The sequence below is a fragment of the Anas acuta genome, chromosome 3 (assembly GCF_963932015.1).
Source record: "Anas acuta chromosome 3, bAnaAcu1.1, whole genome shotgun sequence".
Lineage (NCBI taxonomy): Eukaryota > Metazoa > Chordata > Aves > Anseriformes > Anatidae > Anas > Anas acuta.
In genome coordinates, this window is record NC_088981.1 from 9,499,715 (window position 1) to 9,512,586 (window position 12,872).

The window sequence follows — 12,872 nt, forward strand, 5'->3', positions numbered from 1 at the left end:
GAGAGAAATTATTGCTGTTAGAGCAGCAATAGCCTTAGATTAAATTTTTATTCATGCGGGTTTTACACAAACGAAACTGCTGCCTGTTTCTCCACGAAGTAGAAACCCATGATGGTTTTGAAAGGACGTGGAGCTTCGGCAAGAGCTGCTCTGACAGCTGCTGTTAATGAACGCGAGGCCAGGAGCCTGTCTGAAGCTGCCCGGCTCTCCGGCAGGGAGGAGGAAGGGACAGACAGTGGTCCCACCACGTACAGCCCCATAAATCAGAGCAGTGCTGCCAAAGTCAGCGCAACTGTGAGTTAAAAATGAGGGATGAGGGAGAAGGTGTCCTGTCCCCCTCAGCTGAGCCTCTGCAAGTGCTGGTTCATGGGGAGCTGCTGCAAGGAAGTGTCCCAGGCAGGTAGGGAAAAGGGGGAGAAGGGAAAAGAGGACGAGGAAAATACAGTCTCCCTCTTTTGTTTTATTTTTTTTTTTTAATGCCTAAAATTTTAGGAATTGAGAAAGGAGGGAAGCGAGTGCAAAAGTTCAGTCTGAATGCAATGGCCAAATGTTGCCTCTTATTTGAAGAAGTAGGAGGAGAGGCCAGCAGGGGGAACAGCCAAAGGTCCGGGCCACGGAAAGCACTGGTAGATGTTTGTACGGTTCTGTCATCGGACAAACAAGACTCCTGTTCTTTCACCTAAAAAACAAAAAGCAGATGGATAATTGCTTCACGCAAAGTCAAGAACCTTGGCATCCGTCTGCAGATATAAAAGATGACTTAGTTAAAAAGCCATCCGACTCCAGCTTACTGGACAGCAGATTGTTGAGGGAAACGCATCTAACCTCAGAAGAATGCTTCCAAAGAGCCGAGTGGTCAGGGCAGTGACCATCGCGGGGTTCTGCTTCGTGCAAACACCCAGCTTCACCAGCTGTGGGTAGGAACCCCAGGGGGCGGAGACAGCCCCCTACCTGCGTAAGGGATGAGTGAGCCAGCTCTGCTGCTTTGTTTTATTTTTCCTTTATTTATTTTTGCCCGAAGACTGGTAGGCAGCCGCCTCTTGGCTGGTGTTTTGATACACCCAGCTGATACGGGGTCTGAGAGCAAAGCCTCCTGACTCACAACGCTGCCGCTGGGAGAGATGGCAACATCTGAGCTGGGACCACCAAGCCCTGAGGCCGGGACCCTCTGCACAACCTTTGGAAGGAGAAGGACTGAGCTGAAGTGCGGAGACCCTGACACCAGCACGAACCAAGGCTGCCAGACATCTCCCAGCTCCCCAGGATGGGCTCTGACATCCCAGTCAGGAGAGAAATGTCTGGAGAGGGGAATTAGGTGATTTAAGGGAATCACTGCCCTGGCTGGGGACACTGAGGGACACCAGCATTTTCCTTATCCCACCGACAGACGTCGGCCTCCCACTCATGCAGGGACAGGGAAGAGCCACGTGGCCTGATGACACCTCCCGGCCCCACGGTGCCACTCAGCCACGCTGCTGGAGATGTCTTCATTCATCCTCTCCACAAGCACGGTGCTCGCGGTAGCGGTACAGCACAACGGGGAAAACACAGCGTAGAAAAATATGATGGGTTTATGTCTTTTATGTCTTATACTGCAAACACATAAAAACAATTAGGGTTTGGAGGATATTTTTTAAAAGCGAGGAGAATGATTGGCAAGGCAGAGGATATAAATACAACGCCCCTGAGACGGTGAGGGACATATTATTTTTCCAATTTCGCAGAAGAGAAATGCCAGATCAAAATTACTTTCCCAAGATCACGCGGGGTGATCCTGACACCCTTTCTATTGAGTGGTTCTTCCTGGAGGGTTTCTCTGTCTTGGTGCCCAGAGACCTCAGAGTTATAGAGACTTCAGGGCCCGCGATCCGGCGGTGTAAATTTACAGTGTATGAGCCGCTCCGTATTTATTCCCCACATAAATATCGTTTCAAAGTAAGCTGCCTCACCCAAAGGCACTTTCAGAAGTGTAAGGCCAGCAGTAACGCTGCTAAGAGAATTAACACTGTCCCACATAATTAGCGGTAATTAGCACTGGTCAGGACAGGAGTTAATGCACACCAGCACACGTAAATTCTGCCCACGTGTCCCCGTGCAGACATAAAACGAGCCCGGGAATAAGACACCACTCGGTGAGAAAATAAAGTGAACAGGTGATGCTCGGATGCCTCACGTGAGTCTGAACACAAATTCTCCGTACTCCAGGCCTTTATTGAGGTTACAAAGCCCCGTGCCCTCTTTTTGGCACTGTAGCACTTCCAAGGGGTATTTTAGACCCCATCATTTCTGGGGGTGTTAGGGGAAAAAATAAACCCGAGCGTCAAAACCAGAGGCTGCGGTGATCTTCGGAGAGGCTTTCTAAGTAGATTCCCACTACGGGGTTAACCATTTGTGTCAGCAGAACTAAATTACGGGCCCGACAGAAAAGAAAAAAACAAATAAAAAGAAGAAAATGTTGAAACAAATTCAAGCTCTCCCCTCCTGGGGGTAAGAAGCTAAAAACGTGGCAGAGGAAGGCTCCTTGGCACGGGGCCAGAGCAGCGAAGGGCTCCGAGCGCAGCAGCAAAAACAACAGGAAAATGTGCAACGCTAAAACCCACACGAATTGGGCAAGACAGAGAGAAAGAAGGAAAGAAAGGAAAGAAAGGAACCACTGGCTTGGTGTGATGGGGCCAGCGTGCATTTGGGATGCCACAGCAAATGGGTTTGTGGATGGGTGGCAAGCAGAGGACCGAGGCTGAACCTGCTCTCCTGGTCATCAGCTTGGGGTTCTGAGGAGAAGACGCGTTGTGCAAAGCCACCTGGCTGCAAGCAGCCTCCTTCTCCTGTCCTCCAACGGGATTTGACCAAACTTGGCCCTCGATAGTTACAAATTCTTGAAAACTTGGTAGGGCAGGTGGCAACCTTTTGGGCAGAACCCATAGAGTCGTAGTGAAAATGAGCTTCTCTAACCCAGGTCGCCTGCTTCAGCTCGTTGGAAAAGTCACTGAGACCAAGGTTTGGAGGACACATGGTCTGGGTCACTGAGCTCTGATCAGTTTTCCAGAGCCACTGGGATCCAGCTGCTCCCACCACCTTCCTCCAGACCTGCTGGGCCCACCACCATTCACAGTCTGGTCCCATCTGGTCCCTGGAAATGGGCCTCTTCCAGGCAGGGAAACAATCCGAAGCGTAATTTTAAGTTAACTTGTTAAAATATGGGGTAAAGCCCCTGTACAAACACTTAATTTGATTTAAACCAATCTTATATTGATTTTCTTAAATTGATGACTGACTCGTTTGGGCTAAACAAACAGAAACCGCTCATAAATCGTAACGAAGGGCTTTTTCTTCTGGGCTCTCCTCGTCCTAGCCAGTTTAAGCACCGAGCCAAAGTGAAAGCCGGGATATTTTGACATCAGCTGGTTTTGGCTAGAAACCCGTGGGCCTGTTTGTGCCGACGCTCATAAATGGATTTCTTTTTGATCAAAGCAAGGTGAGATGGATGGAGAGGGGCTCCAGCGGCGATGTTGGCCAAGGGAAGAGCCGCCGAGAGCAGTGGGCAACCTGTGCGAGGAGCAGGGAACAGATCCAAGGGAAAACATGAGGCAGGCAGGCTTGGCTTCCCAAACAAAATCTATATTAAGAGGCAGGCAGGTAAGAAAAGCTGTAGGAAAAGCACTGGAAAGCGGAAAGAGGGAATGGAATAAACTACATACCCGCAGCAACAAGTGGTCCCACGGCGGAGTTTTCTTAGGAGGCCTCTTCCTTTTAACGTCGATTTTGGAAGGCACTCGTGAGGTAAAGCTCCTCTGAGAGCCCCTGGCTGTTGGTGATGCTCTCGTGCTGTGTCTGCAGGAGCTTGGGATCGCACAAACCCCACGGGCAGCAAAGGAGCCAGCAATGACAGTGAAGACCGAGGAGCTTTGTGGAGCTTGGAGTGGGGAAGGCAGGGGCTGGAGACAAAGCCCAGCAGTGGGTCAGCACGGGAAGGCTGAGCAAGGAACGCACGTGGAGCCACGTTTTATGTCGGTGATGCTCACCCTGCCTCGTTGAGATGGGGCACGAGGCTTGGGAGGAGCCGCCTGAGTGAGGAGGCAAGCGGTCTGCTCCTGGTCCTCCTTGGAGGAGCCCAGCCCAGATCCCCACTGCCAACAGAAGGGGGCTGTACGCTGCCTCCCAGCCCCACCAGGCAAAGGGAGGTGCCCTAGGGACGTGCAGCACAGCAGGAGAAAGCCACCGGCCACTTGAGTTCAGCAAGGCGAGGATTTTTAAGCAGAGTTTGACCTGTGTAGGAAAGGCAGGCAGCGGAGCTTTCCCCTCACGTGGAGGCTCTGACATGTGCTTCCAATACAGAAAATAAAGCAGAAGCTAGGGTTACTGCGAGGCTGGGTGTACTAATGAATCAAATTGTCTCTACACAACTTCAAAGGCTTTGGGAAGAGGCAAGAATAACTAGAAATGTAACACTAATGGCAACGACAACTGACCGGTGAGGGGCTCTTCATCAGGAGAGAGGCGCAGCACGCATGGAAAAGAGCGAAGGAAAAGCCTGGCCGTGATGTGCAGCGAAGGAAAAGGAGCAAGAGTTTGGCAAGAATAAAAGCAAGGCAGATTGGGCTCGGTGGAAATCGGGGTGAGCAGCATAGGAATGAAATCTGGTGAGAGTCCTTAAGTAAGAAGCGTTTCCAATACTAGCAAGAACAGGGATGTAATAGGGATACAAATAATCAGCAGCACAGACTATAATAAACTATAACAAACTTCAACTTGGAAACATAAAAGGAGACACATGATCTAAGATAGTATGAGAAAAATGGTTTAAAGCAAGATATTCCAGAGGGGATAGGTCTGGACAAGGTCCAGGGATGCTTTTTAGGAGTTAATGAAGAGAAGGGTGGGAACAGCTGGTCCTCAGGCAGAGGCCTGAGAGGCAGCATCTCAGAGTGTGCCACCACGTAGCCACTTGGTTGAGTCCCTTGAAAGCCTCCTGTTTTAACTGGGGCAAAGGATTCGGCGTCCCCCAAATCCCCTGAGGAGCTGTTGGGTGGGCAGAGCCCGCTGACGTGCTTTTATTGGCTCCCCAGAGGCTTGGAGTGACTTTGGTCATGTCTACACGTGCAGCGAGGTCTGTGTACCTTCGGAAAGGTACGTCCCTTTTCAAAAGGTGGTTTAGGCACTTAATCCTACTGACTGTCAGCGAGCCTTGTGTTTGTAGGCAGCTCCTGAAGCCCAGCTTGCTGCCCATGCTTGTTCGAGAAGGTTTAGACCTCTGGCAGGAGTCAGGTGCCAAATTTTCTCTGAGGGTGGACTGCAGCCCCTGCCACATGGAGAGAAGAACCTAAGTAACTTCGGAAATTTGACCTGAAAGGATGAATTTCAGGATAATCCCCCTTCAAAACATGCTGAAAGCCCTCTTGGCCAAAATACTAAACGCACGAAGTACTAAACGCGTGGAAATGGTGTTGCAGGTGGGGTGAGCTGAGCTGGTTGCTCCAGGAGCTGTTTCTCTGGTTCTGTGTAAGAAATGCTCCCTTTGCAGAGTTTGGGGCGTTGGGGTGAGTCCTCGTCTTGTTCCCATGACTTAGTGGAGAATGACAGGAGAGTGTTGTCTTTAAAGTGCAGTTAGAGCTGTTTAACTGAAGCCAAGGTGCTGGAGATCCAAAAAGTGCCCCGTGGGGTGATCTGGAAGCAAGCACTCTTGATGCACCCACCTCAACATCTTCTCCTGACTCGTGTTTCCCTGTGGCACCCCCGGCTGCAGGTCTTTTACCGAGCTCTCTACAAAAGTCCCAGAAACTGGCCGCTAGCATCGCGTCCTCACGCAGGATGCTCCGAATCCCTCGACCCTTGGAGCTCCCCATTCCGTGGGCCTGGCGTGGTCCCTGTAGGTCTCGCCATCCCCATGTCACTGTCCCCACGCGGGCAGAGGCGGCGTGGAGCAGCGGGGGCCCAGCCAGAGGAACCGCTGCCGTGTGGGAGGCCCAGGGCTCGGGAGGCAGCTCCTGGAGCTGGGGCCCCTCCGAGGGGACGCTCTCTCTCCGCTCAGAGGAAAGTGCAGCTTTCACCGCCTCCCTTCCCCGACCCCCCTTCTTCTCTCCCTCGCTTCTTTAAAAAAATTTTTCCCCCCTCCCTGCCCGCCTCTCGCAGCTGCTGCCTCGGGAAGCCGGCCTCGGTGCAGGAGGAGGCCGCCTTCCCCTGCAAGGCTCAAGGGTGACGGCAGCTGCCTCTGCTCCATCCAGAGAGTGAGGAGGATGGAGAGGGGACAGCAAAGAAGGGGCCCCGTGGGCAAGCGCTCCTGTCCCGGGGGACGAACCCCAGCCTGATGGTTTTGGGGATGGCGCAGCTCGCATGGCACTGCTTGTGCCGCGGGGAGGGAGGCCGCATGAGTTTGGACGCCTCTCCTGCAAAGCAGGGAGCTAAAAACTTTTTAACAAGGAGGGATTTTCCCCAAATTGTCCTTAAAACAGACCTTCGCGTTCCCACCCACTCAGGCTTTTCTCCTGGGTGTCCTCGCTGGCCACAGCTTCCCCAGGGCAGTGCAGGGGTGCAGAGCCAGGTGTGTGCGGGCACTCACCTGCGAGACCACAGCGGGTGGGAACCCCACCCGCTGCCAAAATCTGCGCTCTTTTTACTCCTGTTTGCCCTCTTTTTACCCCCATTTGCCCTCTTTTTACCCCCATTTGCGCTCCTTTTGCCCGCGCTGCCACACAAAGTCGGATGCGAAGCGCTTCGAGACGAGCACTCGGTGCGCCGGGTGCGGTGCGAGCCGTTGGAAAACGGAGGAGCGAGAGCAAGTCTAAGCCATTCCGCCGCCTTTTTTTAGTATTATTATTGTTATTTTTATTTTTTAATTCCTTGCCGGGAGAGCTGTTTGCCCGGGGAAGGCTGGGTGTTCAAACAGCTCCGCGGCTCCGTTTAGCAAAGTCAATAGGCAATTACGCACCGGGCGGTGATAACGCACCCGGGGGTGCGGAGAGCAGCGCGGCGGCGGCGGATCGCGATTTTGGGGAGGGAACGGGGGGCAAAGCGTGGGGCTGGGGCCGGGACCGGATCCGGGAATGAGACCGGGAGCGACACCGGGAGTGGGACCGGGAGCGGGTGGCACCGGAGCTGCGGCCGTGCGGAGCCGGCAGAGCACTTCCCTTCTCTGTTACCCTCCCGGGGGTGGATTATTACTATTTTTTGAATTTCTTATTTCCAGCGTGTGCGTGATTTCTGCCCCGGCTCTCGCCGGTGCCGGCGGGGACGCGGCAGGTAGCGGGGAGGGATCGGTGCCCGAAAGGAGTTGGTCGGCAAAAAGCAGCAAGTGGCCGGGGCTCCGGCACAGCTCCGCCGTGCTGCGGCTCCCCGAGGCGCCCCAAGGTCCCGGCTCTCCGTTTCCAGCCCGAAATCGGGGGGTTGAGCCCGGTCCCGGCCACGCTGCACCCCCAGAGAGAGCTTTGCCACCCGGGTAGAGGGGAGCGTGCTCCGTCGGGCTGCTTGCACCGGGGGCACGGCGGCGTTTCCTCGCTGCTTTGTCTGCTCGGGGGGGAAGCGCCCGTGGTCCTGGCTGGCAGAAATCAGCCAGGTCGCTGGGTTTTGTAGGGTTTTTATTTTCTTTTTTTCTTTTTTTTTTTTTCTTTTTTTTTTTTTTCCTCCGGAGGCAGCAGGCGCGAACTCGGAGCTGGACTTTAGCGCAGCAGGAGCGGGGAAAGTCTCCGGGAAAAGGTATCGAATATTTTAGGCTAATGTCACCCTCTGTTGAACTTTCCCAAGTGACTCGGAAGGGAGGGAGCCGCAGCGCTGGCTCTGCACCGAGCGGCAGGGGCTGCGCTCCCCCCGCGGCTGGCCGGGCTGCGACCTCCTCTGCGGGGGTGCTTCGGGTTTTTGGGGGGCCCCGGGGGTTTCCCCAGAGGGGAGCGGAGCTCTGGGCTTTCACAGCTCCTCTGGGGGGGCAGCTTTTTGTCTTTGCAGGCTGCTGGCACCCTGCAAAGGCGAGCAGGGCTTTGCAGACCGGCTCCTACCACCCGGCAAACTTCTTGGAAAGAAAAAGGGAGAAAGGAAAAAAAAAAATAAAGGAAGGAAGGATAGGAAAAGAAGGAAAGGAAAAGAAAGAAATGAAAGAGAAAGAAAGGGAAAAGAAAGAAGGAAAAAGAAAGGGAAAAAAAAAAGAAAACACACACTTTTTTTACACCTCGCCCCGAAGTTTTATTCCCAACATCTCCCCCGCCGCTCAAGGCCGGGGCGATGCCCCCCCCCCCAGCCACCTCTGCCCGATGCTCCCGGCCGGGCTCCGTGCGAGGCTGCAGCCGGGACCCCCCCGGCCCCCCCCGCACCCCGGGCCCCCCTCACCGGGCCGCTGCAGCTCTCTCCGCACGGAGGGATGCTCAGGAGGGCGTTTTAAAGGCGGGTGCGCTATCTACCCCCTTTTTCCTTATTATTATTATTTTTTACCCCCCCCCTCATAGCGCTCAGCCCCTCGTCCCGCTGCCCCCCAGCCCGCCCCCCACCCCGGGCAGCCCGGAGCGGGGTTTTGCTCATCCCCGGCTGCACTTTTCGCAGCGCCCAGTAGACGGCACAACAGCTCAATCCTTCACATGCAAAGCAGCCCAGCGGATTTATTTATTTGATTTGATTTTTTAATTAAGCAGCCAGAGTTTCACCCAACGTTTCGGTGTTTTTATTATTATTATTATTATTTATTATTATTATTCAACGAGAGGCGCGGAGAGGGCTCGGCACGGGCAGGGCGCGCAGGGCAGCCGGGGGGGGGAGCACGGGGCAGCGCTCCCCCTCCGCCTCATTAATTAGCACTAATGAACTTCGGGGCGCCTCGTGCTCTGACTAGGCTAGGAGCTGCGCTCCCCCCCCCCCCCCCAAAATTAAGAAATGCTAAACCCGAAGGAAATCGCCCTAAAAGCGGCGCCGCTCTCGGGGCTCGCTCCGGGGCCGTGGGAGCCGGCGAGGGGCGCGGAGCCGGGCACGGCTCGGCACGGCCCCGGTGGCACGGCGGGGGCGAAGCCGGCCTCGCAGCCCGGTTCTCGGGGAGGCCACGATCGTGTTCGACCGGCCCCGGGAGGAGCCGGGCTGAGAGCAGCCCGGGCCGGTAACTCATTTCCCAGTTAATTTTATGAAAAGGGTTTTATAGCGGCGTTTAGAAAGTTTTAAGACGGGCGTCAATTTTATGGGGAATCTTTTATTCAAGCCCTCCGTTTAATTAAGAAAAGGCCCCCGCTGCCGGAGCGCAAGCAGGGGCCGGGCCCGGGGATGCCGGGGCTGGGAACGGGGCTGGGAACGGGACCGGGACCGGGATCGGGGCCGAGCCGGGCCGGGCCGTGCCGGGCCGCCCTTTGTTCGCCGCACAAACCCCAAAAGTGCGGGGACGCCGCAGGGTTAGCGCCCTAATGCTGCCCCCCTCCCCTTTTATTCCCCCCTCCCTCAGGTCCGGCCTTCAACAGCTCTTTAAAGAGGGATTTTTTTATTTTTTTTTCCCCTGCCGTTTCTTCGGGCGCTGCCTTTTGGGGTTATCTCGGCTCGGCTCGCGTCCCCCCTGATCCGCGGCATTCCGCCCTAAGCTCCCCGCCGCCTCCCCAGCCCTTTCCCGTTTGTTTGCTCCCTTCTGATTTCAGGTTTAGAAATTTCAATATTAATGGGGAGAGAGCCCCCTCGGATGCTCCTTTCCCCCCCCACCCACCCCCTCCCTCGCCGCAAATCCCTTCTAGGAAGGCAGCAGCGGAGCAGGGCAGCCGGGCTCGAAACCCCGTCTTTTATTGTTCCTAGGTATGACTAATTCTTTCCCGAAGCTGGGAAATTCAGCCCGATTAAAAGCCTCATTTATTACCCGATAAGCAAAGGGACGCAGATTCCACCTCGCGGAGGAGGCTCCCCTGCTCCCGAGGCGGCTTTTTTGGGGCTGAACCCGCTGCCAAAGGCCTGCCTCAGCCCGGCCACAACCCGGAGGGATCCGGGGGGGGCGCAGGGGACCCCCACTTCTTCCTTTATCCCCCCCCTCTTATTTTTTTTTTCCCCCTTTCCCTTTTTTTTTTTTTTTTTTTTTACATTACTTTCCTCAGTGCGACGGCAGCGGGTTCCGCAAGCCGCCGGCTCCGAGTTCGGCCCCTCCAAAAAATAAAAATTAAAAAATTAATAAACCACCCCCCCCAAAAAAAAAAAATTTAACTCCGGCCCCAAAAAGCGGCGGCGCCCGAGGGGGGCAGCGGGCAGCGAGGGCCGGCGGCGGGCGCAGCGCCCGTCCCTCGGCGAGCGCCGCCGGTAAGAGGTGTTTGCTAATTGCGTGTGGGCTTAATTGCGTGTTTGCTAATTGTAAAAGCCTTATCCGCAGCGGGCTGGGGGCAAACAGCTTCGCACGGCCCTAATCACGCCGTAAAAGTGTGCGGGGCTCCGGCGGGCGGGGTGCATCGCGGGCAGGCCTGCCTCGGGCTTAGGACGGATTTTTTTTCCCCCCTTTTTCAATATATATATATATATATTTTTATTTTTTTATTTAAATTTTTTAATTTTACGGGGTGGAAGGAGAAGGGGCTGGCACGGCACCGGGGTGCCCGGCTCTGCCCGGCAGCGGGGGGGGGGGATAGGGATGCCGTGATTTTTGGGGCTGGGGGGGGGATGAGCGCGCTTACCTGCCCGGTCTGCGCTCCGCCGCCCGCCGGTACAGGGCCGGTGCCGGCGTAACGGGGGCCGGGAGCGGGGCTGGGGGGCTCGGTGCGGGGCTGCCCCGGGGGGGAGGCGGCAGGCACCGGGGGGGCACGGGGAGGAACGGAGGGGAACGGAGGGGAACGGGGGGGACCGGGGGGGATGCGGGGAGCATCTCCCGGTGCCCGCGGGGACGGGGAGGGGGTGGAGGGGACCCGGTGGAGGGGAGCGGGGGCGGTGCTGGGACCGGGAGCGGGTCCGGGATCAGGAGCAGGACCGGGACTGGGATCAGAACCGGGACCGGGACCGGGATCCGGATTGGGACCCGTCCCCGTCCCCGTTCCCGTTCCCGGTGCCGGTCCCGTTGCGGGGTCACCGCCGCCCCGCGGCTCTCCCGGCGCGCCCCCGCCTTCCCCCCCCCCCCTCCCCTCCCGCCCCCCCCCCCCCCCCCCAAGCCGCGCGCCCCTCTCCCCGCGCGGACCAATGGGGGCGCGGCTCGGGGCGGCGCGGCGCTGATTGGGCGGCGGCGGCGCGGCGGCGGCGGCCGGGGGCCGGGTGAGCTCACTGAGCGGCGGCCGCGGGGGGAGCCGCCGCCGGGGCCGGGGCCGCGGCCGTGAGGGAAAACAGAGAGGAGGGGGGGGGGGGCGCTACACGGAGAGGGGGGGGGGCGCGGAGCCCGCTGCACACAAAGCCCCGCGGCCTCCGGGGGGGCTGCTCGGGGCAGGGCCGTGCCCGGCGGGGGGCGGTGAGGAGCAAGGGGGGGGAGCCGCCCGCTAGGGGAGGGCGAGAGGGAGAGAAGCGAGGGGAAGGAGGAGGAGGAGGAGGAGGAGGAGGAGGAGGAGGAGGGGGGGGGGGGCGCCCCCCCCGCGCGGCGCGGGGAGTTGCGGGCGCCCGGCGCATTGTGTGAGGCGCGACCTGTTATGGCCACCACTACTTCCGGGTTCCCGCAGTCGGCTCCTGCCCGCCGCTCGGCGCGGCGCTGCGGCGGCGGCGGCGGAGGAGGAGGAGGAGGAGGAAGAGGAGGAGGAGGAGGAAGGAGGAGGAGGAAGAGGAAGAGCAGCGAGGAGGCGGGCTAGCACGGCACGGCCCGGCCCGGCACCGCAGCGCACCGCGCCCGCCTCCCGCCCAGCCTCGCCCGCCGGCCGCGCAGGGGCAGAGCCAAAGCCGGCGCCGGGGCAAGGAATTCAGCAGCCAGCCGCGCCGGGCGAGGAGCGCACAACAACACAAAAAAAAAAACAAAAAAAAAACAGAGAGAGAGAGAAAAAAAAATAAGAGAGAGAGAAAAAGAAAAAAGAGAGAGAAAAAAGAGAGAAAAAGAAAAAAGAGAGAAAAAGACAAAAAGAGAGAGAAAAAAAAAGAGAGAAAAAGAGAAAAAGAGAGAAAGAAAAAAGAGAGAAAAAGAAAAAAGAGAGAAAAAGACAAAAAAAAAAAGAGAGAGAAAAAAAAAAAGAACCTTTTTATATAAAAAAAACAAAAAAAAATTAAAAAAGAAAAATTAAAAAGCCCCCGTCGTCAACATCATAATAACCGTAATAAAAGGAGCCGGCGCGTTAGAGAGATTTTTGATCGTTATTTTTTATTATTTTTTTTTTTATTTTTTCACCCCAGCTCTCCCTCCTCCCCTTTTTTTTTTTTTTTAATTTTTTTTTTTTTTTTTTTTGGTGGTGAGCGCCCGAGGTCTGCCCGGCGCGGAGCGGAGCGGCGCGGAGCGGAGCGGCCGCAGCGGGGATCGTCAGCCGTCAGGCGGCACCTGAGCGCCCGCCAGCCATGAGAGCCGCACGCCGGGCGCCCTGAGCCGCCGGAGCAGCCAGCAGAGGCGATTTGGGGAAAGGATACTTGCCTCCGTCCCGCTGCTGTCTTGGAAACCAGAGGGGGAAGAGTCAGAGAGAGAGAGAGAGGAGAGAGAGACAGGGAGAGAGGGAAGGAAGAAAGAAAAAAAAAAAAAAAAGGAAGCAAGGAGGGAGAGTTGAATTTTTATTATTTTTTTTTTTCCCGATTTTTTTTTTTTCTTTTTTTCTCTCTCCTCGCTTTTTCATGCTGAGTTACCGCATCGCTTCGCTGAGATCCAGCAAGCCGAAGATTTTACCCGATTGCTTCCATTGCTGGCGACGCTGAGGGATTTTTGCATTTTTTTGGGGGAGAGGGGGGGGGAAACTTCGCGATCCTTTCTTTTCACACTGGCCTTAAAGAGGATATATTAGAAGTTGAAGTAGGAAGGGAGCGAGCAGGCCGATGGCGCAAAGGGTACGTATTAAAAA

General features: G+C 56.3%; 1 protein-coding gene and 1 long non-coding RNA gene across 3 annotated transcripts in view; both read left to right on the plus strand.

Annotated features, from left to right (window-relative positions):
* The window catches only part of LOC137853355 (uncharacterized), a 272,934-nt gene extending 263,489 nt beyond the window's left edge, over positions 1 to 9,445 (plus strand). The window contains exons 5-6 of the long non-coding RNA XR_011094412.1: positions 7,629 to 7,689; positions 7,920 to 9,445. This is a non-coding gene — a long non-coding RNA (uncharacterized lncRNA). The remainder of the gene's footprint in view (positions 1 to 7,628; positions 7,690 to 7,919) is intronic.
* A 2,038-nt stretch (positions 9,446 to 11,483) lies between these two features.
* The window catches only part of MEIS1 (Meis homeobox 1), a 105,790-nt gene continuing 104,401 nt past the window's right edge, over positions 11,484 to 12,872 (plus strand). The window contains exon 1 of one of the 2 annotated variants that reach the window (XM_068675638.1): positions 11,484 to 12,858. In XM_068675638.1, coding sequence (XP_068531739.1) covers positions 12,847 to 12,858 — 12 coding nt within the window. In that variant the 5' untranslated portion in view covers positions 11,484 to 12,846. The remainder of the gene's footprint in view (positions 12,859 to 12,872) is intronic. The other variant, XM_068675642.1, reaches the window with a different exon arrangement.